This window comes from Paramormyrops kingsleyae, chromosome 18, assembly GCF_048594095.1.
Source record: "Paramormyrops kingsleyae isolate MSU_618 chromosome 18, PKINGS_0.4, whole genome shotgun sequence".
NCBI lineage: Eukaryota > Metazoa > Chordata > Actinopteri > Osteoglossiformes > Mormyridae > Paramormyrops > Paramormyrops kingsleyae.
This window is the reverse complement of record NC_132814.1, coordinates 3,732,261-3,758,564: the sequence shown is the minus strand read 5'-3', so window position 1 is coordinate 3,758,564 and position 26,304 is coordinate 3,732,261. Positions and strand designations below refer to the sequence as shown.

General features: G+C 41.4%; 1 protein-coding gene and 1 non-coding gene across 7 annotated transcripts; both read right to left on the bottom strand.

Annotated features, from left to right (window-relative positions):
- Positions 1–220: 220 nt before the first annotated feature.
- On the bottom strand, positions 221–23,345 carry rsf1b.1 (remodeling and spacing factor 1b, tandem duplicate 1). Of its 6 annotated transcripts, XM_023809525.2 has the most exons (19): positions 20,408–23,345; positions 19,724–19,820; positions 18,973–19,055; positions 18,239–18,433; positions 12,731–12,822; positions 12,397–12,489; positions 12,038–12,243; positions 11,653–11,798; positions 7,782–11,470; positions 7,402–7,668; positions 7,078–7,182; positions 6,781–6,860; positions 6,572–6,626; positions 6,039–6,172; positions 5,880–5,947; positions 5,537–5,714; positions 4,170–4,414; positions 3,828–3,998; positions 221–3,307 (listed from the first exon to the last, which is right to left on the bottom strand). In XM_023809525.2, the coding sequence occupies exons 3-19, from the start codon at positions 18,980–18,982 to the stop codon at positions 2,733–2,735; spliced, it is 6,309 nt and encodes a 2,102-aa protein (XP_023665293.1). In that variant the 5' UTR covers positions 18,983–19,055; positions 19,724–19,820; positions 20,408–23,345; the 3' UTR covers positions 221–2,732. The 6 variants fall into 6 exon arrangements, with proteins under 6 accessions (XP_023665293.1, XP_023665303.1, XP_023665321.1 ...); XM_023809535.2 differs by lacking the exon at positions 19,724–19,820; XM_023809553.2 differs by lacking the exon at positions 19,724–19,820 and having other exon boundaries at positions 22,625–23,345.
- Positions 18,547–18,677, bottom strand: LOC111843045 (small nucleolar RNA SNORD15). The gene has a single exon (XR_002838049.1). It is a non-coding gene; the product is annotated as a small nucleolar RNA SNORD15 (small nucleolar RNA).
- Positions 23,346–26,304: the final 2,959 nt, after the last annotated feature.

Genomic DNA, 26,304 nt, shown 5'->3' with positions numbered 1-26,304 from the left:
CTGCCAGTAAAATATGAAAATATTATCCACCCCTTTTCAGTGGCCTCTCTCGGCTGTTTAAACTACATTTAAAACCTAAAAAGTATTTTTATTTTTTTCCACCACCCCAACTCCAACCGGAGTCTCATTTCAGTTGACGTCAGAGTCGTTCTCATTCGCATATTTCGCTGCAGACCAAATGAGTTTAGGTACTAATGTAAACATAAAAATGAACACTATAAAGGTTTAAACACCCATTTTATTATGACAAATGTACAAGTTATCTGTATGAAAGAAATTACAGCAGATGTAATAAAACTTAAGAAAAAAAAAAGACGTACACAGAAAGCAGGTCGAAGAGCTTATGTCGACATCTGGTCTAGGTTTTCAAAAATCTCATCCCACCTTCAGCAGAACACTGAAGACATTTAACACTTTAAAATATTGGCACTGACTCTTAAATACAATATATTTTTTTTTAATGGAGGATTTAAAGTCAAATAAAACGTCTAGTAGTTTAAATGCCAAATACCGTATATTAAAAACACAACACGATGAAGTAAATGTTCACAAAAAATAAAAATGAATAGGTGCAAATTGTTCCATCTTATTTTGATTTAAAAAGTTGGCAGAATGGCTTTAAAACTAAATATCGATATATTTGGGTATGTGAAGTAAATCATTTTAAGTAAAAGATGTAACTAACAGCTGATACTCTATTGATTACAGGTGATATTATCCAAATGTTTTTTGGGAAACATAACCGTAATTCAAACGAAAACAGCCATTCTAGAACGTCATTTATATTCATGATCTTCTGAGTGTCATTCCACCGGTTACCTCTGACAGAAAACCAGACCAACTTACACTGCAATACCAAGGGTGCGAAACATTTTCAACATTGACGACAAGGATAAGCTGTAAAATTGTAAATCCTCCAAAAAATATATATATATATATTTATAAATAAATTTTAAATCCAAGACTTATGCCCTTTGCAGACTGACATAGAACAAACATGCAAGCACAATGTTTACATGAAAAATGTGTAAATATCACAACCAACTACAAAAATTATAAACAGTTGCAATAGTAAATAATTGCTAAATATATATTTCTTCATGATTAAAAAAGATTCTAAATATGATACAGAATAAACTTCAGATATACACACAAAGATAAGGTTTTTGTAGTCATCTTCTCAAATGAGGGTACTGGTATTTCATCCCAAGCCTGTACATTTAAAACTGAATGAAGTTTGTAATATATCAAGATCCTCCATTGTAACGTAGGCCTAAATTTACCAAAAAAAAGTGTGTTCAAAAAAAGACAGCCCAATCTGCTAGGCCAAAGAACACCTTTCCACAGTTGTTTTGTACATACAATTTGTAGAAAGCTGCAAAAGTGAGCGGATAGTGTTTTCTAGAAAGTTCCAATACACAGAAAATGTGTTTGGAAGGACAATGTAGATTGTACAAAGCAACTGTGGCTTTTCTGAGGTGATCTTTTATAGGATTTTTTTTTAGCAGTGAGACTGGCAGTGACTGCCCCATTTATATGCTATGGTAAAATTTGTGGATTTTCTGTACAACAATGCTAATGGGCTACTTTGTTAATACTGACAACTGTATTTGGTCCCTTTAACAAAGATTACCAAATTTTAAGAGGGTGTAACTTAACTGCTTTGTCAATATACCTTTTAATTCCCCTCCGTAACACTATTTTGGCTGAGCTGAAGTATGACTACACACCCAACAGCGTCATTACTCTTCTAAACATCATCATAATCACGCAGTCTTTAAAGCTAAATTTAAAGACATGCTTTGAGGTTAAGTTCTGCTGGTGGACACCTCACATTCAGTGAACAAAATGTGTAAAAGATGCTTAAAATGTTTAAACGAAGGAATTATAGAAATATGGAGTGTAACTGAATGGTAAAAATGGCATGTCATGGTATTCGTATGACAAATGTAATAGCTGTCCAATGCGCCATTTTTAAATCTTAAAATTTGGCAGAAAATTCATAATTTATTATTATTTGAATTCTGACCCAGGTGTCAGAGGAACTAAAACATTAATTTTATCACAACGTTTACAGCTAGAAATCACTAACGTGCAGCTCGGCATATTTAAGTATTTCATTATCAAAAATGTTAAAATAAAGCAAGTGCAAAATGCATACAGGAATCCGATTATATAGGATGGTTTAAAAAAATATTCCTGGTTTTGTTGTGTCTGTCCAGTACCATGGTCAAAAAGGGAATCTTTATATTATTACATCCTGTTCCCTGTCACGGGACTGAATTGTGAGGAAAGGGTGGGGATGGTATTGTGAATTTACCCAAAATTGACAGGAAGGAATACGGCTTCTACTTGCAAAAGTTTTACATATGAACACATAAAAACAATGGGTTTAAATATTCTAATTTTGCAAGCAGAACATTTAAAATAATAATAATAATAATAATGATAAAATGATACACAGGCCTTTCTGTCAAAGTGGTACTATGAAGAGACATGAAACTGGCTGTCAGTCGAATCCAGCAGGGCCCAAGGGAATCGATGCAAAATCATCCCCCGCCCTGGCCGCTCACCACAGTCAGGATGACATCTCATATATTACACTCCAGTTTCCAGTTTGAACTGGTCTTGGGAGAAAACGGAAGACTGGGTGGTTGAGGTGCTAGTGGGGGACGACACTGAAGACGTGACACAAAGTAACGGAAACAAAAACAGCATCAGCAGTCTGGGGCTTATAACTCTCCACTATTGCAGACATACTCAACAAGGTCCGTCACCCCCATGAGGTCATCCTCATCGTCTTCCTGGGGGAGCATCTCCTGTGGGGTCAAGCCATTGGGTGCCAGCATGGTCGTGGGTGGGGGTGGGCCACCATTCTTGGGCCCCATGTGGCCCCGAGTGATCAAACCCTCCAGGCCCTTCATGGAGCTCTGCCCATTGGCCGACGGCAGCTCCACCAGACCGTAGTCCAGGGGGCTCGTTCCCTTGCCCAGGACCCCCTCTACTACCTCCTCATCTGTGGGGACACATTGGGTTCTTCCCTCATTGCTGCCTGCCACCGTTTCCCCAAGATCGGCTTTCTCCTCTTCAGAGTCATCAGAGTCGATGCGGTTCAGCCTCTTGCGCACAGGTCGCTCTTCTTCCTCAGAATCCTCCGAGTCGTCGTCGTCTTCCTCTGATGCTCTCCGCCGCTTCAGTGTCAGCCGTTGGCACTGCTGCCTGGACTCCTCCTCTGATGAGTCGCCGATCCTCCTCCCCCTCTTCCTTCTCCCCTTGTCTTCATCAGAATCTTTGGAACAGAAACTGCCTGAAGTGTCAGAAGGAGTCAGTTAGTGCCTTGCCTGACCAAACCTACTTCAAAGCATTCATTTAATTCTAAACCTACTTGAAGTATCTACAGTCTAAAAACAGTTATTAAAGTAATACTTGAGTAAAGCATAGTATCAGACCCATGGATTCAGTGTCATTGTTGGATTTAGGTTTTACCTGACCAAAATGTGGAATGACTCTTACATTGATACCTATATCATATTTTTTGGTATTATTTATACTCCCCAATTTTAAACCTATTGATCCATGGCAAGCTGGGATGAGCATAAGAAATATACACCTGCCCCATCTTGGCTTGCAGATTTAGCTGTGGAGTCATAGGGTGAAGACTATTTGTTCATCTAACTCATCTGAAGAAACAAAATTTGCATTCCCTGTATTATGTGCTTTACTTTTAACCATCTTGGATTTCCAGATGTCTGCATTTCTGCCGGGACAGAAGCCCTGTCTTCATCATGGGAGGAGAACAGGGCACTGTAGCCTTAGAGGTGCCTCACCTTCGCTGTCAGAGCTGGAGAGCCGCCGGCGGAGGGGTGCTTTTGGCCGACCCTGGGAGCCCTCGGAGTCCGAGGTCTCACAGTAGTTCACCTGTCGCTTCCGACTTCGGCGGGATCGGCGGCAACGTGCATCCAGGTCACTGGCGCTAAACTCGCTGGAGCCCTCAGTTACTGCAGTTGTGAAAGAAGAAGAGGCGTACTTATGAAGATCAAACTATTGTAAGGACAGCTCAAAGTGCTTACAATCATTGCCTGTGTTCATTTAATGATATTTGTTTAAAATATCATTTGGTAAATTATAATTTTACTGTCAAATAAGTTCACTTCATATTTCCTGCTTACCTATTTCATCCTCCTCCTCCTCGTCAGTCTCGTCTTCTTCCTCATCCGAGTACCGCCGTCTCCGGTGGGACTGTCTCAGCGCGATCCGTCGTGTACTTCTCTTCCTCACAGAGGACCGTCTGGACCGCACAGCTCCATAACGTGGGCTTGCGTCAACACTGCCAAAGTCACTGTCATCATAGGACTGGATTTCTGCTTCACTGTCCACGTCATTGTCTGACACCACAAAATCTTCTTCCTCTGAACTGGAGGGGTAAATTGACATTTCATTCTTGCTTGTAGCAAAGGCTATTTCACAGTTTTTATAGAGCGCTAACTACATGATGCTGGGACAACAATATTTCCCGGACGACCTCCATCATCCACCCCTCCCAATCTAATCCCTACTCCTCCCACACCCTCAACCTTTACAGCCCCCCCCATGCACTTTCCCCAACTCTCCAAAAAAAAAAAAGTCTTAATTAAAAGCCCAACTTGTCTCAATTTAATCAAGTTCACCAGATCTGCATCTGTGGCTGTCCTTTCACATGCCAGACCTTCAATTTTAGTGTGATTCATCTGAAAGTAGCTAAAGGTAAATCAAATACCTTTAGTGTTACCACATTTACAAGATCAAGCGATCTTCTGTAGCCGCCTTTTCCTTCCCATGCTGCTGCCTAGCTCAATTGGTGCAATTTGTCTTGAAATTAAACCCGGTTTAGATCTTCATTCATATGTTTTTTTAGATAATATCCATCAAAAACCTTGACTTACTCCCTTACCTTGTGAATGTGATAAGTAGAGCTTTATTGTCATCCCAACAATACACAATAAGTATACAGTGAGATGAAATATCGTTCTCCATGACCAAATGTGCAACATAGAACACAACAGCCCACAAGTCAGATCACAATGAGGGTGAGAGGGATAATAATTTACACTACACCTATATACATATATTTATCTAAATGAACATATAACAGAGTAGACAATAGACTAGGACTGAATAGAAAGACAGTCAAGTATCAGTAACCATTCCCTCTGCTGCCACTAAGCAGCATTGCTTCAGTTTGGGTGATCCGTAAAATACTTTGAATTATTGCGCTAACAAGATCAAGTTCCTGAGGCTGCCTTTGCTATTACTGTGTAGCACTGCTTCAATATTGGTGTGATTTGTTGCATAATTTGATCGGTTCCTGATCTTAACCAAATCTGTCTGTGAAGTTTGAAAAAGAACTATTGATACTTTTTGACCTATTGTGCAAACAGAATAAGTGCCTGCAGTAGCGGACCGGTCCCACAAACGTATGTATTCCCCAGGGAATACAATTAGCCACCTCACAGGAGCTAACTGGGTCTTTTGACTAAGTCCCAAGACACCTATGTACCTGTTGCTGAGGCGGAACTCCTCCTCACTCTCCTCCTCTTCCAGGGTACTATCGCTGTCCAGATCATTGAGGCGTCGTCGCTTCTTCCTGCGGTGGGCCGAGTTGGCCTTGGGAGGCCGGCCATTCTCCTTTCCCTCCTCTGACAGGATGGTAGCCATGTCCTTTCCCCGGCCTGCCCCTGTGTGGGGTACCACATTTACATCAAACACAAATTCCTTTACACAAGTCGTCCCCATATATGCCCATTTTAATAACGCTTCAGTTAGGTAACAATATGACAGAAGTGTTCACCATACACACTGGAATCTTTCAAATCATCATAAATCAATTCATGGGATCTCACCTCCTCCCTCTGCCTCTTTGATATCCTCCTCAATGGCCTCCTCAATAGCCTCATCAAACTCATCAAACCTAGGGAACATAGGTATGCAACATAGATCAGGAATTCCCCACTGCAAGCCCACAATGCACAGCAGCACTGGTTGGTTACAACCACACAGACCTGTAGCTAATTTGCTTCCTTGCTCGGGTTGACCGTCGTCCAAAATTCCGGCTTTTTTTGGTCTCTTTCTTAATCTCCTCCTTCTCCCCTTCCTGTTCCTCTTTCTCCTGCTTCTCCTCTTCCACTTCAACATCCTAAAAAGAATGGGGAAGTTAATTACATTCACCCAAAATTTCAACTGAAGACAAATGATCCCTAAACAATGTTTCGAGAGATGGGATAGTGACTGAACAGTTAAAATCTGGCTTTTGAACCATATGGAAGGTCTGTCATTAGGTCTTCGTGGATGGAGCAAATTCCAATTCCAAACTGACACAATTGAAGACCGGATGGGTCAACTACACCACCCCTCAAAATGGCTGGGGTTTGAACCTACAACCTTTCAATCACGGGCACAGAGGTTTAGCCCACTGAGCCACTTACCGCCAAACTGGGGTAACAGCCACGTATGGATGCAAATATGCACTGAGAGAAGCAACTAGTTTTAATTTATCCTGAAATGGTGCTAATTAAGAGGATTTTCACACACTTACAGTAGGAGGGATGATGTTCTCAACACTGATCCCTACATAGACCAAGCGTTCTTTCCTGTTGAGATAGTAAAGGGAATATTACTAAACGTATCAACACAAACATGACACGGACCTACAAAAATTAACAGGCTGGAGAAACAGCTGAAGCAGCGGAAACCCCCAGCATGGAAAAGCTCAGAGTAAGACAAAAATAAAAGACAGCTCCTCACCTTCTTTCCGCTCGTTCCCTCTTCTTCAGAGCCACATCCAGGTTCTGCAGCTGTTCTTCTAACCGTTCACATAGAAGTTTCTGCACCAGATGCAGAGGAATAACTATTTAAGTCCTTGCTAGGTTTGCAATTTTTGTTAATATCCATTTAGCCAGATAGAAGGTAGCTAACTGGAGACTTTGTGAGTCATATAGCATTAATAAGCAAGGCAATAACACGTTATTTCATCACATAATTGCCACAGTAAATGAGAGAGGTATCGCTGCAGACCCTCCAAAAGACCGTTTTACTGCTTACATGCTGGCAGGGCGGGCAGAACCACTCGCCGTCGGGGATGATCATGAGGGGTGGCCTCAGGCAGGCCGTGTGGTAGCCACTGTCACACGAGTCGCAGAGCAAGATCTGTGGGTTGGTGATGTGGGACATAGCTCTTAAAAGTAAGCTCTTAATTAAAGCTACTATTCGGATGAAAGTTATTTACTAGGTGGATTGCATGTGAGTCACTACAAATCCAAAGTCGAGCTGCATGGTGCCTTTCAAATAACTATCACTTCTCTACATACACCCATTCTTGGAAGCCAGTCATTCAGGACCATGTAACCAGAAACTGTTGCAACTTACCAGTTCAGGATGGTTTGGGAGGCCACAGTGTTTGCAAGGATCATCATTTGGTATCTCTTCCTCAGAAGAAGAAGGTGAGGATGTATCAGAATCATTCTTCTGTCTGTTGCGATTTTGCTTTTTCTTCTCCACTTTGTAATCTTCATCACTGTCATCGTCCTCAGTCTCCTCTTCTTCCTCCTCCTCATCATCCTCACTGGAGTCTTTTGTTTTGCGCCACCTAGTCCGAGTGTTGGACCACCGTGCTCGTCGCTGCCGTCTTCGGCCCTGAAAGAACAAAAACAAATCTCCCTCGTAACCCTGTACCCTCTGATATTAATTAGAATGTTCACCTTATATTTAATAATATTAATTATCCTTAATATTGAAAAGGCACATACCTTTGTAGACTTAGTCTGACCATCAGGATCAATCTTGCGGTCCCTCTGCTTTCTCTGACCAATCTTATCCTCCTTATCGTCCTCCTCCTCATCTTCCTCAGCCACAGACGCTGCAGCTTGCTTCCTCTCCAGCTTCATGTCCTGGATTTCAGCAAGCTTGGCAGTTGGGCGACATATCCGTGGTGATCTCCTCAAAGACCTTCCATCAGCCAGTTCTGGGTCAGCATCCTTCTGGATCTCTGCTGTTCTACGGTGGGTTGGAATCTTGATCTTCAAACGAATGCCCTCCTGTTGGATCTCTGATGATACTTCACCGTTCCCCTTTCCTCCTTCAGTCTCCTGGTCCTCTTTGTTGTTTTCTTCTGAGTCTTCTATTTGCTGAACTACTTGTTCTTCCACCTTCGTTTGAATATCTGCTTTGTTTGTTGGACCCGCAATTTCCTCTTTTTCTTCTGCCTCTGGTTTCTTTTCTTGGCTTTTCTCTTCTCCAAATTCCTTTTTATCCTTCTCAGGACTAGTTTCCTCTGCAGTGTCATCCATAATAGGGCCACTATCCAAGGAAGGGTCTACAACTCTGCCTGGTTCTTTGTTCAGTTTCTTTTGTTTTTTATCAGACACACCATTGCTCAAATTCTCATTAGTGTCAGCAAGGGTTTCAGCAGTGGATTCCCTTGGTTCTTCTTGGCCTTCATCCTTTGAGGGATGTTCCTTGGTTGCAGTAAATACTGCATCAATTTTCTCTTCTGAGGGTACAGAAGTAGAGCCAAATGCATTTTCAACAGGAATGACTACATCTTTCTCTTCTGCAGCTGAATCAGAGACGGAAGTGGTTTCCTTTTCCTCTACTCCTATTTCTACTCCTATTTCAGGGGCAAAACTGTCCACACCAGTAGCAGCTTTGCCGTTTCCTACTTTGATTGCATCAGAGATATCAGAAATATTAACACAAGTATTTTCCTTTTCCTCTACTGCAGTTGCATTATAATCAGAGATGGCTTTCATTTCTCCTATTGTAGAGGCCTTAGATCCAGAAGTATTTTCTGCAACAGTGGTGTCCTTTTCTCCTACTGTAGTTGTTTCAGAGCTCAAGGAGCTTACTTTCTCTCCTACTAAAACATCCTCATAGCCAATAGTGGTTTGCTTTTTCTCTAAAACAGTGTCCTCAGATGTAGAGGAAGTATCCTTTAACCCGATATCAATAGCCTCAGATCCAGAAAGACTTTCAGGACAGATGACTACCTTATTCTCTACTATAATGGTATCGATGCTAGACTTTATTTCTTTTTCTTGCAGTGGATTGTCCTCACTACTAGAAGTGGTTTGCAGTTTCTTTACCGTAGAATACTCTGTTCTAGAAGCAGTTTCCTTCTCCACTTGTGCAATAGGCTCAGAACCTGGCATTATTTCCATTGGTTCCACTGCAGAGTCTTCTGAGCCAGAAACTGTTCCCTTCTTCTCACTGTAAGTGGTTTGAGGCCCAGAGGCCAAACCCTTTTCCACTACTGGAATGGCCTTCAGAGCAGTTTCCATTGTTTCTGCTGCAGTCTCCTGAGAGCTAGAGCCTAATGTGTTTTCCTCTTCTGAAAAAGCCCCAAGATCAGAAGACATTTCCACTGTCTCAACTACAGTCTCCCCAGAGCTAGAGGCTGACCCCTTCTCCCCAACTGGAATGGCCTCAGGATTCAAAGCCATCTCCACTGGATCCTGAGAACCAGAGACCATTTCAGCTTTCGCTATTGGAACAGCCGCAAGACCAGGTGCCGTTTCAGTGATCTCAACTGCAGTCTCCTTAGAGCTCGAGATTGATTCCTTTTTCCCAGCTGGAATGGTCTCAGGACCCACAGCCATCTCTATGGTTTCTTTTAAAGGATCTTGCGAACTACAGACCTGGTTATTATTTCCTACTTGAACATTATTATCAGCAGATACCACTTCCATTGTTTCAACTGCAGCCTTCTCAGAGCTTGAGACGGATTCCTTTTTCCCAGCTGAAATGGTTTCAGGACCCAAAGCCATCTCTATGGTTTCTTTTGAAGGATCTTGCGAGCTACAGACCTGGTTATTATTTCCTACTGGAACATCATCAAGAGCAGATATCACTTCCTTTGTTTCTGCAATCTTCTCAGAGCTCGAGACTGATTCCTTTTCCCCAGCTGGAATGGTCTCAGAACCCAAAGCCATCTTCCCTGCTTCATTTGAAGCATCCTGAGGGCCACAGCCCTGTTCATTATGTCCTAACGGAACAGCCCCAAGACCAGAAGACACTTCCACTGCCTCAACTGCAGCCTTCTCAGAGCTCGAGACTGATTCCTTTTCCCCAGCTGGAATGGTCTCAGAACCCAAAGCCATCTTCACTGCTTCTTTTGAAGGATCCTGAGGGCCACAGCCCTGTTCATTGCTCCCTACTGGAACAGCCCCAAGACCAGATTCCACTTCCATTGTCTCAGCAGCAGTCTCTGCAGAGTTAGAGCTTGATTCCCTTTCTTCATCTGGAATAGCTTCAGAAACCAAAGATGTTTCCATTATTTCTACTGAAGGATCCTTTGAGCCAGATACTCGATCATTGTTCCCTACCGGTGGGAGTCCATGATCCAAAGTCATTTCAATTTCCTTTACTGTGGTTTCGTCAGGGCCAGTGGGCACTTCCTTTTTCTCTATCTGAGTAGCCTCAAGATACAGATCAGTTTTCACTGTATCTCCTACAGTGTCCAAGTCAGGAGCAGGTCCCATCACATTCACTACAGAGATCTGAGAACCTTTTTCTTCAACTACACTGGTGTCAGATGCTAACATGTTATCAGTTGAATCAGCTTTGTTTTCCTCCAATGCTTTGATGTCATTGAGCTGATCACTTTCCTTGGTTCTTATCACCTCAATGGCTTGATCTTTTTCTTCAGTCAACAGCTTCCCAATTGCAAAATCCCCTTTAGGTGACCTTTCCACGTCCTGGATAACAGCATTGGTTTTCTCAAATTCCTCCTTTTCAGGATCCTTAGGCCTTTCTGTGGGCACCAAGCCCTCTTTGCATCGATCGTTATCATTTGTATTGTTGATCGATTGGATTTCTCCATTAATGTGGTCCTCTTCTGCAGATTTTAAGGCTTCCTCAGAAGCAGGGGGTAGCTGGCTCACATCCACATTCTTCTCAGGAGCCTCACCTGGTGGCTCTTTGACAGGAGTGGCAGAAGGATTCCAGAAGACAATGCTGCTACTTATATTGTCAAAATCTTCACTCAGTTTCATTTCACGCTTCTTCAGAGGGATCTTAGCCTGCTGGTCATTCTTAATAGCCCTCTGGACATCCTCGGTTTTTTTCTTCACTTCTTCAGTTCCTGTTACCCTAACAGTACCATCAAAATTACCCGTAGTTATTGGTGATGATTTTTCGCTCACAATGTCACCCTTAACATGTACAGCCTCCTCCTTCGGTTCTTCCTTAATGACAGTATTGCCATTTTGAATTTCAGTAACCGTTGATGGAATTTCGTCCAATGTTCCTGAACCATCACTATTCTTGTTCTCTTCAGTTTCCATTGTGATGGATTTGTCACCTGCAATGTCCTTATCTTCTTTAGATGGCTTTTCCATGCCTTTGATTTTTGGACTAATAGAACATGCAGCATCCAGAGTGGGTTTGTCATCTTCATCCTCTGAGGAATCTTCTAGCTTCTCTTTCTTCGTCACATTCCCTGATATAGAAACAGCACCATTAATAATCACTGAGACCTCAGCAAAGTTCTAGCGCACACACAATTCTTCACTGCAAGAAAGATTTTAATATATGAGCAATTTAGCATCAGCTCTGTGTTAAATTTGAAACTGCAATGCCAAAACCACTACTGTACTAAAATACTCCTCAGCGCAAGTATACCATTTCCCTGCTCCTCCTTCCTTTCCTCATCCTCTGGGCTTGGACTGGTACTTGTAGACCCCTCTTCTACCTCTTTCTTGCTCAACAGTGCTGGGTCAATCTGAGTTTTCAGTAGCTCCACTGCCTGAGCCAGGTCATTTCGTGTCCTGTGGAAAAAAGGACAGACACATTAAAGAATATTATTCATGTGACGTTTTTATGCATTAACATTTTATCTAACTGGTATCTCAATCTATTTTGCGTTACACCTTATATTTTATTAGCATCCTTTGTAAGTAATTTTGTACCATGTCTCTGATGGAAAAAAAACTATTATATTTTAGCATGCAAGTATAATTACTGAATTTCCCACTTGTTATGGAGGCTCTTCAAATCCCCACCCTACCTGACAATACACTTCCAGGAGGATCCATCCAGGTCGTCCTGTTCCTCCACATAAACTCGCACATTGTGATCCTGGTCCAGCTGGAACCAGTACATAAGACCATCTTTATCTCGGCCGATTGGCTGCAGACGCATTTTATCTGGATCCTCCTCATTGATTGTCGTCTTGAATTTCACATTGTCATCAAATTGGCACTCACACAAATACTGTAGTTGAAAAGAGAAGGAAAACAAACAAAACTCAATATCCCCAAAGCATCCACTGTTGAATCGTGTGCTATTAAAAGGAATTTCTAATAATCTTGTTAATTTAGTGAGAGCTATGGGAAAGTAATCCTTCAGCAGTGTTAAGAATCTTACTTTGAGAATTCCAGCTTTGCATTCTACAGTCATCTCCAGGTATCCCTTCTTCTCTAGCTCCCAGGCCCAAGTGCTGTTGAACTCTTGGCAAATCTAGACAAAAATGGACACACCCTCCTCAGTCACTCATTCATCTACAGTAAGACTTAATACCGTTCCAAATGAATGTGTCATTGCAACCAAAATTGGATCAGACCCCTTTACAAAATCTAAAATTGACTAGAAGTAAAACCACTTTAAAAGAATGTGATATATATTTATACTGCTTTAAAACTGAAATCATGGTACATCGTCATCAGACAAAGGCCTCGGTGCAACCTAAAGCCATACTCACTTTTACCAGGTACTTCTCCCATCTTTCTGAAGACACTGATTTGCCAATTTTCCTCAAAAGCTTCACGTGAAGCTCCACCAAGGGTTTAGGAACTGAGGTAGACAGAAGAACAGACAGGCACTGTATGTTTTTATTGCATAAAATATTAGATCAGACTGGAAAAGCAGACTTGCTTTTGCATGGGTAAGTCCATTTCAACTTGCAATTCCATACACGGTAATAAAAATGATTAAAACAACCCAACACAGTCTGAAAGTCATTGTCATTTGCAGATACTGTCAACCCCTTTGCCTGTGCAATCCTCATCCTAGGTAGGTCGGATAAAGGAGGAGTTGTCAACATCAGTGGAGGCACCTGCTATCAGAAAACAGAATCATCGCACTTTGAGACTAGTACAATACTTGGTAGCTTTAAAAGAGTTTCTACAAGACCTTTATGTGGAATGTTACACTCAGCACAGGTTATTTGCTAATGAGCCTCATCTAGACCAAATCTAAACTTTAACTTAAAGAGATTTCTTTGAATTTTATTATTTCAAAGATCTGAGCAAACATTTTTTTTTTTACATTTGACAATGTTAAAAAATACGTTGTTAAAATTAGTTTGAAGCCATTTTACTAGGAAATTGTTTTATACCTGTTAATTTTCTAGGTAAGAGACTTCTTCGTAATGTGGACTAAATTTGTATAGTTACGTACAGAAAAAGTAAACCATGTGTGCAGATAAAACAGGTACATCTGCTTGCCAAAAACAGTGACAGCAGGTGAAACATTAAAACAGCGAGCACATGCATTTGGCGCCTTCCATGCACAGAAACGACAGTATTACAAAAGGTAACTTAAATTTTTACAGTAGCGGGGTTAAAGAATATTTAAGTATTTGAAAAGAAAAACGACAAGATAACGAAGTTCAGTTCAACATTTCAAATGATTAGTATTTAACCTTTTTAGAACGGTATAAATAAATCACGCAGGTCCATTACTACAACTCACAACATCCACCTTCAGTAACTGAAGTTCAGTTGGTAATTACCTATAAGCAATGCCAAGAATATTAAACATTTATAATTAACATAAGCTAAATGAATAAATGTGTGAATTGCTAACTCAACATGTTCCGCTTTCTGATAAACGAATACACGATATACTCCAGTTCTGATTCATTCCCCATCTAAAGACAACCCAAAATCTCCAAAGCATTAACCACTGTTGGAATTTCATGTTTAATTTATGTATTATGTAAACAGCACATCTGGGTAGTGATTTATGCGATGCCGTTATTGGAAAATTGTACTCGCTCCCAGAAGTGAAATTGTGTTTACTGTAATAGTAAAAAGAGCGAAACAAAAGATTTAGTGGATGATACTGTACACAAACAACAAAAACACGTATTTTATATTCTAGAGTTTTAATATAAAATGTACACATTCCACATAAAAAAAAAACTATATTTATACAAAAATACTTTGAATGAACAATCTCCAGAGCTCAAAAACAGCTACTACATTCGGCAGGAAGTTTATCCATTGTGCGCATGCGCAGTATTGTTACAACCAAACTATGCCAAAAAATTACAATGTAACTGTAAATATCGCTAGCGCATTTTAGGCTTTCAAAACGTACATGCATGCTTCTACAAATCAAAACTATGTCCATTACTATTAACTGGAAAGAGAACTCGAGCTGCCGCTGCAGTTATTTAACTTGCAAGTAGTTTAGCCCCCTTTTCTGCGCACGATAAGGAACAATTTGAGCCATAAAGAATCAACCGAGGCTGGAAAATACATCTTGACATAGCCTACTCCAATCACAAATTTCAAAAACCCAAAACCTTTCGCCACCAAAAATACGTGTTAAAAAACAAACGATACTTTGGGTTGCTTCGTGTTTTGAAACAGCCACAACAGCAGTAAACACTGAAAAGGGGGACGTTAAATACCCAATTACCACACAATAACAGCAAACGTCTGCACGACCAGCAACACATACAAGCAATGGAGGTGGACACCCGTTCTAGGTCCCAAGCTTCTACTATTCAAACCTTTTACCTGTTGAGGTCTCTTGCAGATATCGTTCCAGCTGCGAAAACGTAAGTTCGGGAAGATCCAGAAGAGCTCCGTACCGCTCCAAAAAGGAACAGACAACGGCGAAGCTCGGGCACGAATCGGGACAAGAACCCGCCGCCGCCGAAGCAGCCATTTTTCCAACGGGGAGACTAGCAGCCCGTGAGCTCGGAGGACCAATGGCTGCCCACAATTCACCGCGTCAACGAGAGCGGTGGCCTATAGGCCTTTGCTGTAAAAGTTAAATCACTAATGTAAACAAACGAATATGCCCGAAGAATGATTACTCAGTAGTATTTTCACTGATGAAGGACGCTCGTGGAACTTCCATTCATAAAAAGGCATGGGGAATCGCTCAAGATGGATATACGCAATAGGCAGCCATAATTAAATTTAAATCCGAGCAAGCAGGTAGGTTAACAGAATGAAAATGTTGATTTTTTTAAACTGCTCGATTATTTTATTGTAGCTGACTATTAAATGAATGATACACGATGATAACTGTATGAAAACGTACATATTGTTTTCTTGTGGAGTATTTGCGTTGATCAAAGCTTCTTTAAAACTGGTCTAGAAGCAGTTATATTAAGATTTGTATCGAAGTACACTTCGGACATCGTTTGGAAGGCGGGTTCACGCCGTATCGGGTCTCAAGGGTGAACCGAGTCGCAGTCATGCTCTTGGCTTTAGAGGGAGCGGCGTTTCTACCATGTGCCGCACAGCAGCTTCGAAGTGGCAGCGTGTAGGATGGGAGAAAGACGTTAAACTGCCACAGGACGCATCTGCAGCGAGAATATGTAACAGAAAACCATAAGTTATGTAGCGTTATCTTTGATATCAGTGACGGGGTTGTGCGGGAATGGTCGCTGCGACACGAAGCAAACGCTTAGTTTTAATCATTTACTTTTTGATCACTCGTGTGGCTTTTGTTGGATAACATTTCACACAGGGAAAAAGATGGAAAGCCACAAAATTTTCCGAAGCAGACATTTATCGATTAATAATCGCAGAGAGACCGTACTGTATTACAGACCATACTCAGTTAAAGATGCAATTTATTAGTCAAGTAGGTCTTCAATGTCATTTTAACCAATACACAGTTGAGTACAATACACAGTTAAAAACGAAACTGTTTCTCTCGGACTAAGGTGCTACACAGACACACGACTGACGCGTAACAGCCTACCAACGTAGCGTGCAAAGTGGTCAAGTTTCACAGCACAGCTCAGGCCAGTTTAACAATTAATCCCAAACAATGTTAAATAGCATGCATCAAGAAGCACAACAAACAATGAGAGAGTAAATTGACTGACATTACATGTTTAGTAAACATATGCCTTTAACTCTACCAGAAGTGTGTTTTTAAAGATTTGTCTGTACAAGTTACATGCATTTACTGTACACAATTCATGAAATAGTGTAAAATCTCGATTAAATATATAATAAAAAAACTGAAATGTTTGATCCGCAGATCTGTTTTCTTTGATATCCATTACCAGGAAGCAGAGAATACCTGGGGGGTGGGGGTACTCAGTAAAAACACTTGGAAGGTTGCTGATACATGAAGCTGCAGCCCAGGTGGGTGTAAATATCAGCTTCAAACAAATACCTCCATGCAATCATGGGATGAGGTCACACTGTCCTGAGGTCAGTGTCCAGAGATATAGAATGTGCTCTTGGACCTCAAGCAGGAGGTGTCCTGCTCAGATTCATCATCATCATCATCTCACAATTTAAGAGAGTAGCCCAAGGGGTAGACAAAATGTCATCAGTGTTTTAAGTTAGAATCACAATTCACAATATAGATGGTTTTTGTTGTTTACAAATCAGCCAAACTGAAATGTTGTAATGTGGAAATTAACCATTTAATTTTAACCACTTAACCAGCAATTCTGTCCTTACAAGAACACTGCTTGTAACATAATGATACACTTAAGGTATGTAAAATACTGTGCATATGAAAGAAACTGAGTCATTATATCAAAAGTGATTTTTAATACTAAAGTTTCAAACGTTCCAGGACAAATTAATATGTATCATTTTGCTCAATAGCAGTCATGAACTCAGTTTACAACACATACAAATAAATAAGATAAAATTGGTTGCTTTGCAAAGTTTGCAAATTACAGCAGATTGGTCCATGTCAGATTTAAATTCCAAACCATTTCCACACAAACAGGAGCTTTTCTGTAACAAATTCTTCATCAGCCATGCTGCACACTTTGTTTGATAGTATAGTCAACCCATCTATGGCCCATGTGTTTTTAACCAAGTTAGCAAACTGGTTAGAAGAGAAATTAGATATATATATATAAAAATAATGCACTTGTAACTGGCCATTCATGGGTTTGCTTGACTTGTACGTTACTTTGGACAAGTATCTGCGAAATGTGCCATATTGTGATTCTTGCAATAACTCTGAAATAATTATCATGGATACAATTGCAACTGATCATGCTAATTTATCGTCCTATTACCTCCCACTAACTGGCACCTCAATATCGTGTACCACAGTTCTGCAAAAGCTTTCTTTGTAGAGTCATATCAAAGTTTCAGCAAGTTTCTTCCGTTACAATGTCTTGCATGATAAACCATGGTTACAGCCGCCCTATTTTACACCAGAAACATAGACATTTACCCCCATTTCAATAAGATTTTTGTACTCTGAACCAAAGTACTTGATCAGAAAATGCCTGCTATCTGCAACCCTTACGCTATAGCTATCCATGTAATTTTATGTTTTTAAAGCGATTAAATCAGCACACAGAAAGAACTCAGCGCTTAAGTGAAGTCCAGCGCCTTTTGATTGTAATAGTTTACAAATCCTGTCAGCAGAAAAACTGTCAGCAACTGACAATCCAAATTCCATTGGCTCCAAGATTCCATTGGCTCTGCACTCCTGACTTAGCACAACACAGGTGCTTCTCAGATTTCAAGTTCCTCAATCCCCCTTGATTTCATGTGTCTTTAAATCCACCTCGAATGGCTTAGGATATTTTGCATCTAGCCTCAAAGTAGTTGCTTGCAGATGCCAAAAAGTCTTTGGATTTTTCATCCTCTAGCCATTTACGGACAAAGAATTTTTGTTATTGTGTGAGAAGAGTGCATAAGTTCAATTACATTCAGTAGCACCCTCCACAAACTTCTCATTAAAATTTGAATGTTCCCCATTTTTGCTTGCCTGCTTTTCACCTCTGCAACAATAAGCAGATTAATAACAGAGGGCCAGGGCGGAACACATAAAAATGCGAATCCACAGGAAAATGAATAAATTATATATAGTTATATAAATATGATCATTCAATCCGTCTTAGTAAAATAATATGTAATAGAAAAATATATAAAATATATTTCAATATTAAGATTAAGAATTTAATAATCTGTAGGAATCCTTTAAAGAATCATTTTATTGCTGGGTCAAGTGTAGTATTGTGGGTGGTCCTTACCCTTAGTGGCCACAAGGGGAACCTTAGTAATCACAGAGACCTCTGATTTGGACCCCCATTTGGTAAGAAATTGGAGGGGGGTGGGGGGGCAGCATAATGTCTCTTCCTCGGGTTCCACAATGTGGGAGGGGTTTCTTGTGCCAGTCTTGCTTCTGGGGTCCAAATGCAGCACAATGGCCTTGATTCTCAGGACACCTGTGCACAAGGAAATGACACTTAACATCTCCAGGAGAACACGCCGGAGAACCATAAATGAGAAATGCTGTTTCAAGCATGAGCACCATTTAGGTACATATTCATGCAAAGCCCCTTCTCAGACAAATGCCTCAAGATCATCAGGTGATGAGGTCACATCGCCGTGGGGTAGAGTCACAGAACGTGGCCCTAGGCCTGGACAGGATGTGGCCTGGTCTGACTCGTCATCATATCATCATTGAAGGGACTACAAGTATACCAGCACAATTCAAAACTTAGCACATTTAGTTCTAATGCTGCTGGCAACAGAAAACCTCAGCTGCGCTTTGAACTGGCTTTAAAAAAACCTGGAATTGAGACAAAACTTCACCATGTCTGTTTCAGAAGCAGTGCTTTTGTGTTCTGTATTAAAGCCTTCAGTAAACTATGCAGCTGTATAACTTGCTTATTAGTGTAAAAAATACAAACAATGATTAGACAGCCACAAAAATTGGTTACATAACCAGGGAAGTTCAAGGCCTAAATTACCAAAGGCTCACCTGCACACATACAGCCCTCTTGGCAACTTGAAGCACAGTGACTGCCTGGGCAATGGCAGAGCCCCCTGGTGGCCACATTGTATCTAGCGGATGAGAAAGTAACATGTTCGTGAACAGGAAGGGATGCATTTATATTTTACATTTATTCATGTTGCTGATAATATAGTGCATAATAATGTAGGTGGATATTGTGGAAAATTAAAATACAATAATATAGCAAAATTTCTTCTGTCTAATTGTCCACAAGGAACTGTAGCCATCGAATTGTTGTAGCCATCTGTAAGACAAATCCTCAAATTCACAAACACCAGACAGACAAGACAAATCAAAGAGGACTTTCCTGGGACAGTCATCATTATCATCATCATCATCATTATCATCAAACAGGCTCTTGTACTGCCCTAAATCTTAATGGCGCCCTCTGCAAAACCAGACCTCTTCTGGATCATGGCTGTCCATGATGTAATTAAGTCCACCAGATCCCAGACTCGCTATGTACCAAGCAGCTCTCTTGGACAAATGCCTCATCAATATCAGGTAATAAGGACACCATAACTGGAAGTGTGAAATCAGAGCGACAGAACATCTCCTGGGCCAGGAACCCAAAGGCAAAGTGCCCTGGTCTGACTCGGCACTGTATCATTGAAGTGAGTACAGGTGTCAGTAATCTTGTCTGTGCACAAACAAAGCAGAGGAAATGTGCCTTGCAGTCTTCCTCTGGCTGCTGCTTCAACTCCAATCCCAGATTTACCAGTTGCTATGAAGATGATTTCAGGCCTGTTTGAGGTGATCCAAAACTCTGCTCCTGTGTCCAGTGCACAGCTTTGAATATACCATCCGAATCCAAACTACAAATAAAAAGCAGTCAAGCTTTCTCAACAATTAAAAACAAAAATTTATAAAATACAGTAAGACCTCAGACATTCGCAAGGTTACGTTCCAGAACCTGTCACAAATGAGGAGGATTCGCAGATGTTTTGTAGAGTCACTAAAAATGGTAATATGTGCTTATTTCTATAGTTTAAACCCTACATACAGTATGCTCCCAAAACACTTTAATTTCATTTAAAAGTTAGCTTAATACATTACCTTTAAAAAAACAAATGTTTGATGTAAAAATAGAGTACAGCATCGCCTAACGGATATTTGTCACACTAGCACATTTACAGTACAGTATACTAATGTTACTCCTACTAATTCATAGAACACGCCATTGGCTGCCGTTTTCTTTTGCATTCACAGTAAGGTTAGTAAACTAAATTACTAAATTAGTAAACGAACAGGGCTGTAAACTTCATTACAATTAAAAATTACGTAATGACGTATAGAAATAAGTTGTAAAAATACTGTCTGCGCTAACCACGAGAGAGAGCGAGAACAAAAATATACAAATATTAAAAATATTTAATAAAGAAATAGTAGTATGGGTACTCACCAATGATGAATTTGATTTAAAATAATTATGAATGAGCTGTGCAGTACAGTGAAAATATGAAAATGACTGCATAGCGTACATGAGGAGTTACAGATTCTCAGAGTCTGGAGCGTTTGGGTTTCGACTCAAAGAACCAAGTTATTTTGCTCTGCTGATACTGTTTTTTCATAGTGGTGTAGATGGCTCTGTATGTCTCCATGGCTGAATTTAATCCATTTACAGTTTTCAGAGCACGTTCAAAAAAGGGATCCCACTTTTCTATGCAGGATTGCAACTGCTGTTGAGTCCTCATGATTACTCCAAGACGTTCCAATGAATGACCCTCGTCCTCCTCTCATTTCTTCAGCCATTTCCTCTTCCTCTTCACTTGCTGACTTAGTCAGCTCAAGCATGTCATCATCTGTCAGGGGGACAGAATGGGCATCGATGACTTTGACGACTACTTCGGTGCAATCCTCAAGTCTTTCACCCCCAAGCAATCTTGCCAGTATCAGTCTTCCTGACAGCCTCATTATGAATCTCATCCGGTAAGAAGCCCTTATAGTCATGGATTATGTCTGGCCACAGTTTTTTCCAGCATGCATTGAGAGTTTCCTTCTGAATTTCTTTGAGAGCAGACTAAATTACAGTAAGGCACATCACTATGGTGAATTTCTTCCGGTATTCTTTTAAGGTGAAGTTCTCCATTATGTCCATTGCATTGACCAAGTGTTGCATAGAGTTACATATGTAGAGGGCCTTAAAGGCATGGATCACACCTGGTCCATAGGTTGTATGAGGGAGGTGATGTTGGAAGGGAGGAATTCAATCTGCACACTATCATACAACAGATCTAGGGGGTGCCCTCCAGCATTGTCCATGATTAGCAACACCTTAAATTCAAGGCCTAAGATGAGAAGGTATTTCTCCACTTCAGGGATGAAACACCGGTGGAACCAGTTGGATGCTATGACCTTGGTTATCCAGGCCTTGGGGTTATGCATCCATATATAAATAAGTAAGAAGAGGGAAAAAAGCACTGAAAATAGTTATCACACTTGTATCACACTTGTTGAACTGAGATGTGGGAAGATGAACCGCGATTTCACGCATGTAGTACAGTACACAAAGGATCCGAGCTACTGTACCAGCAAATCAGCAGGTTGGAAACCTGGTAACTATGCTCTGTGATTGGCTACTTCTAACCCTTTCAGTGTTTAGAGGGAAACCCGGGAGGCATTTACTACATTGTACGTAAACATTAGCACCTTTCAAGAAATTTATAATTTTTGTGCGTTGAATTTACGTTAACGTCTACTTACTATTACAAAATAGTAAATTTACTATTTTCTAATATTTATGTAACCATCCGCGTTCTTGTCACCTATTGCCGGGGCACGGACCGGGGAAGAAGGGACAGGACGCAAGGAATCGGGGAACACGGGGTTTAGTCAAAAAGGTAAAGACAAGCAGGACAACGGAACAGACAGCAAGCTCAAAACGACGTTAAATGACCGGACTCGGGAAACATACTTAAACGCAGACTTAAATACACAGGACTAATGAAAGCAACTCGAAACAGCTGATCACACGGAGATTCCATACGAGGTAGATGAGGGGGCGTGGCACACGGGAGAATCGAACGAGCAGATCGTGGCAGTTCCAAAGGGAATTAACTTTGCGAATGGGATTCGCATCTTGTAAAGGTACAGTACAGTATGCACATAAAAAAGAACGTTTCCATAAGAAAGTCACGTTTAACTAAATTTCTTACCAATTTTACACTTAAAAGCATGAAAACTTATAAATTACTACGAAAATTAAACAAACACTTCCGTTCGAGAATTTCGCAGATGTGCGAAAAATGGCAGATGCAAATAAGTTCGGTTCCAATTAAATTTTCGCGGATCCATGAATTCGTGAAACACGAGGGCTTACTGTACCGCCGTCTAAAATCTTGCTTTTGATGTGCTACAATAATTCAAGACTTAAACAAGTTTGTAATTCCATCACAATTCAACGCCCAGGGCAATATATTCTCAATATCAGTCGCTGACCGCAGACGCTATTCGAGTTTTACTTTATAACTTCACATTAACTATCATTCATCCATCGCATAATAATGTATGCGAATAAAACCCTCCCGAGATATTTATGCACCCTTTCTCGCGGCAGACAAGTGGAATTTGGCGTAAAAAATGCTTAAATTGACAGTTTGATACATTTAAAGTGACCAACCTTCTTCTTCTTGGAAACCACAACCCAAGCCGGACGCCAGAAAGTAAAGAACGGCTTACCGCTTCTTCTTTTTGTGGAGTTTGTCGGAATTCTATTTTTTATAGGAAGAAGCATAGTGCCATCTAGGGAACTGGAGTGCGAAGTGTTCAGAAGTTGGACCTACAGGCGACGCTTTGAAATCCACCCATTTGTCTATCCACCATGGCCGGTCAGTACTACAAGGTTGCCCACTCTCACGCATCTGGCGTGACACTCACGCAAGTAATCATGTCTTCTAATCTATATCATTCCATTATAAACCTAAAATTAGCTACATCAGAAGCGTTGTTGTTTGCAAACCCTACACACTATTTACAAGGTAATAAAACTGTTACATACATGTAAATGAGTGTGTGGACTTGTCTGGAATTGACAATTTCACGCCAGCCAGCTGACCAAAATTGGCAAAACTGATGTTATAAGCGACATAAGTTCGATTAATTCAATTTTACTTTGTCTCGGACGCAGTGGCACCTACAGAAAATTTCGATTGGGTGGCCAGGGGTAAAAACTACGGAGCCGGGGACTGTCGACCAGGGGGGAAAGGTGGCGGCAGATCAATCCCGCCAGATTTGTTGACGTGGGGTGGCAACAGGGGTGGCCGGCCTTATAAGTACTCGCGCCCTCTGCAGGGCCCGCACAGAACAGCTATGCGACATGTGGGGGGTGTCTGTTTGGTTAGCACGATATAACAAAAAAAAAACGTTACTGAAGTGATGACAACAAGAAGAGAAATAATATAAAGACGAAAAAGGTCAGATTATTAATAGGGTTGTCAAACGATCACATTTTAATCGCGATGAATCCCACACCCTGTACAAGCAGGTTGCAATATCATAAAAAAGTTTTATTCAATATATTCAGTATAGAAAATAAATTCTTAATACTATTCTGCCATTGGCATATAAAAATCAACACAACTAAAGTTAGCGAGATCGAATAAATAATTTATTATGATTTAAACCCCCTCATTTAAGATATAATATAATTTTAAATTTATATAATACTGTCACTCTTTATTGGGGGTGAAGCTCGCTTAGGTGGGCTTGAAGGGGGCCTTTATCCTGTCAGGGAGGCTACCCTATGCCCTAGTTAGCATAAGGCACAAGGCTGGAGTACACCCTGAACAGATCGCCAATCCATAGCAGGGTATCACGTGCGAGATAAATAAAGTCTACACTTAGGGGGCGTTCTAGAAATTGCAAAGAATCTAGACGTAGTGGAAGCAACCCACTGTCATAGTTACTGTTTCTATTAAGCTGTACAACCACCATAACGTAATAGAATAAGACTTGAAAAAGAACTGGAATAACCATTCTCATTATTATGTATCTCTATGTTTCAGTGAGTACCCCTGCTTTGTGCTGTGTGCAGCCTGGGATAAACTGCATGCTCCCTCACATAACCCAGCAAAAGTGGTTAGATAAGAATGGATGTATACTGGAGTGTATTGCAAAATATGCTCACTAGATGGAAGCAGACACCATGATAATGATTTCATTTTTTGACTTCATTTGATAATGATACTTTACTGATCCTTGTGTGGAAATGATCTTTTCGCCTACCCTTCTCCATGACACAGAGACACATATGTAGGAGAGAGCAAGCTGGATAGTGAAGAGCAGCCACCTGCAGCGGTGCCCATGGAGTTGGGGGGTGAGGGCACCGGGCCACCCATTTTTCTATTGGCCCTGGAGCAGATTTCCAGATTAAGAGCCTTGTTCTCAGGATGCCCTGAGATGGGTGACCTCACGGAGAGAGGCTAACACCCCTAAACTGGGCAGCGTGTGGCTCAGTGGGCTAAGCCTGTGTGCCTATAATCAGAAGGTTACTGGTTCAAACCCAGCCTCAGCACATCTGCAGGTCCTTGAGCAAGGCCCTTAACCCCCAGCTGTCTGGGTGTCCTAACAGGTGGCTGCCCTTTACAGACAGCTTACTACACAAAGAGGAAGTTGAATGAGGTGTAAAGACAGTTTCCTCACATGGATCAATGATTAATATTAGTACACCACAGTGATATGCCATGATCAAAGCATACAAAACAAATCTTTTTTTTCCTTGTAATTGACAGCTTATACTTAAATGTAAGTCACTGTTGTCTAAGTTGCTAAGTAACCTGAGTTACTGCATTACTCTGAGCAGGATGAGCAGTCCAGAGATGGATGGCTGGAGTAATTTCAGATTTTCAGTTTTTCTCCTAACTGATCTTGTTAGGATTAATCAAATAACATTGAAATTGTGATTAGATCAAGTCTGCAGCTTTGTGAAACTGTTGATATTTACCACCACAGGAGCTGCTAGCTATTTAGGGCCCCATGAAAGCATATCATATTGGGCCCCCAACCCAGACTGATCCAATTATAATTCTAATTTTTTGGGGCCCCAGTCACTCAGGGGCCCTTGGAATCATCCTAATGTTCCCCCCTTTGTGCCTCCCACTGATTGCCCAAATGGACGAGAAAAAAGCTCTCTGGGACTGTGGCTGTTCTCTGGGATGGTGGCCAGCCTTGGCAGTACTGCTCCGGCAGCATCCAGAAGACTGGGTGGCAAAGAAGTGTATGAGGCATTAGCATTGGAGGCTAACGGCTAACACAGTCAGCACCACAGTCATGACTTTTGATTCACCTGGTTGGTCGCCAGTGCACTCTGGCATAGGACCTATTCCATGGGGAAGCAGCACATCACTACAGCCGCAAAGGACACTGCAAAACCCCAAAGAGGTCATTTTCATGCCATTGGGAAAGGACGGGACTGCCCAGTTCAACTTGGGAAGTCATGGCACATTGTCCAACCTCACTGGGTCCCTGGGCTGACAATAAGAAACATTAGGCAATACATAGTATAAGCACAACTACCCACACAAACCAGTCCACCCTCCTGCACCACCATATCTTCCAGGTAGCCAGAGTCTGGCAGACCACTGGGCAGCTGTGGGTGCTGATGATGGTGTGGTGGAATATGGTGTACAAGCTGAGGTGGAAAGTTCAGGTCCAGAAAGTATAAATCCAGACCAAGATTTTGTTTCCAGTTGAATATAAAGAGTCACAGTCACACAGTGCACAACTAGTTGGTTGAAATAAAATGTTGGTTTAGATTTGAACTTTCTGGAACAGGGGTTTGCGAACCTTATTCACGGAGAGCTGGTGTGGGTGCGGGTTATTGGGATGACCTCTCCATCAGCTAATCACAAAGCAGTGTTTCTCAACTCCAGTTCTGGGGACCCACTGTTATAGGCTGATTGAGAGGTCATCCCAAAGACCTGCACCGACCAGCTTACAGGCATTGGCGATGAAAGGTCATAGTGGTTGTGGTAGTAGGTGAGCAGGGAGATCTAATACAGGAGCTGTTAGGTTGAGCAAGTACACAGCACTGCAACCCAGCATCACCCCCTGACCTGCAAATGTGCAGGATAAGCAGTAACTGTGAGTGGCAGAGTGACTTGTGTAGAGCGTGTAGTACAGTGTTTCCCAATCCAGTCCACGTTTTTGCTCCCTCCCAACTACCAGTAGGGAGGGAGCAAAAATGTGGACTGTCTGTGAGACTCCAAGGACCCGGTTTGAAAACATTTGTGTTGTAGACAGTGTGGAGGAGGGACACCTTGATGTACTCAGCGTGAGTGCCAGCAGAGACCCAGCCACACC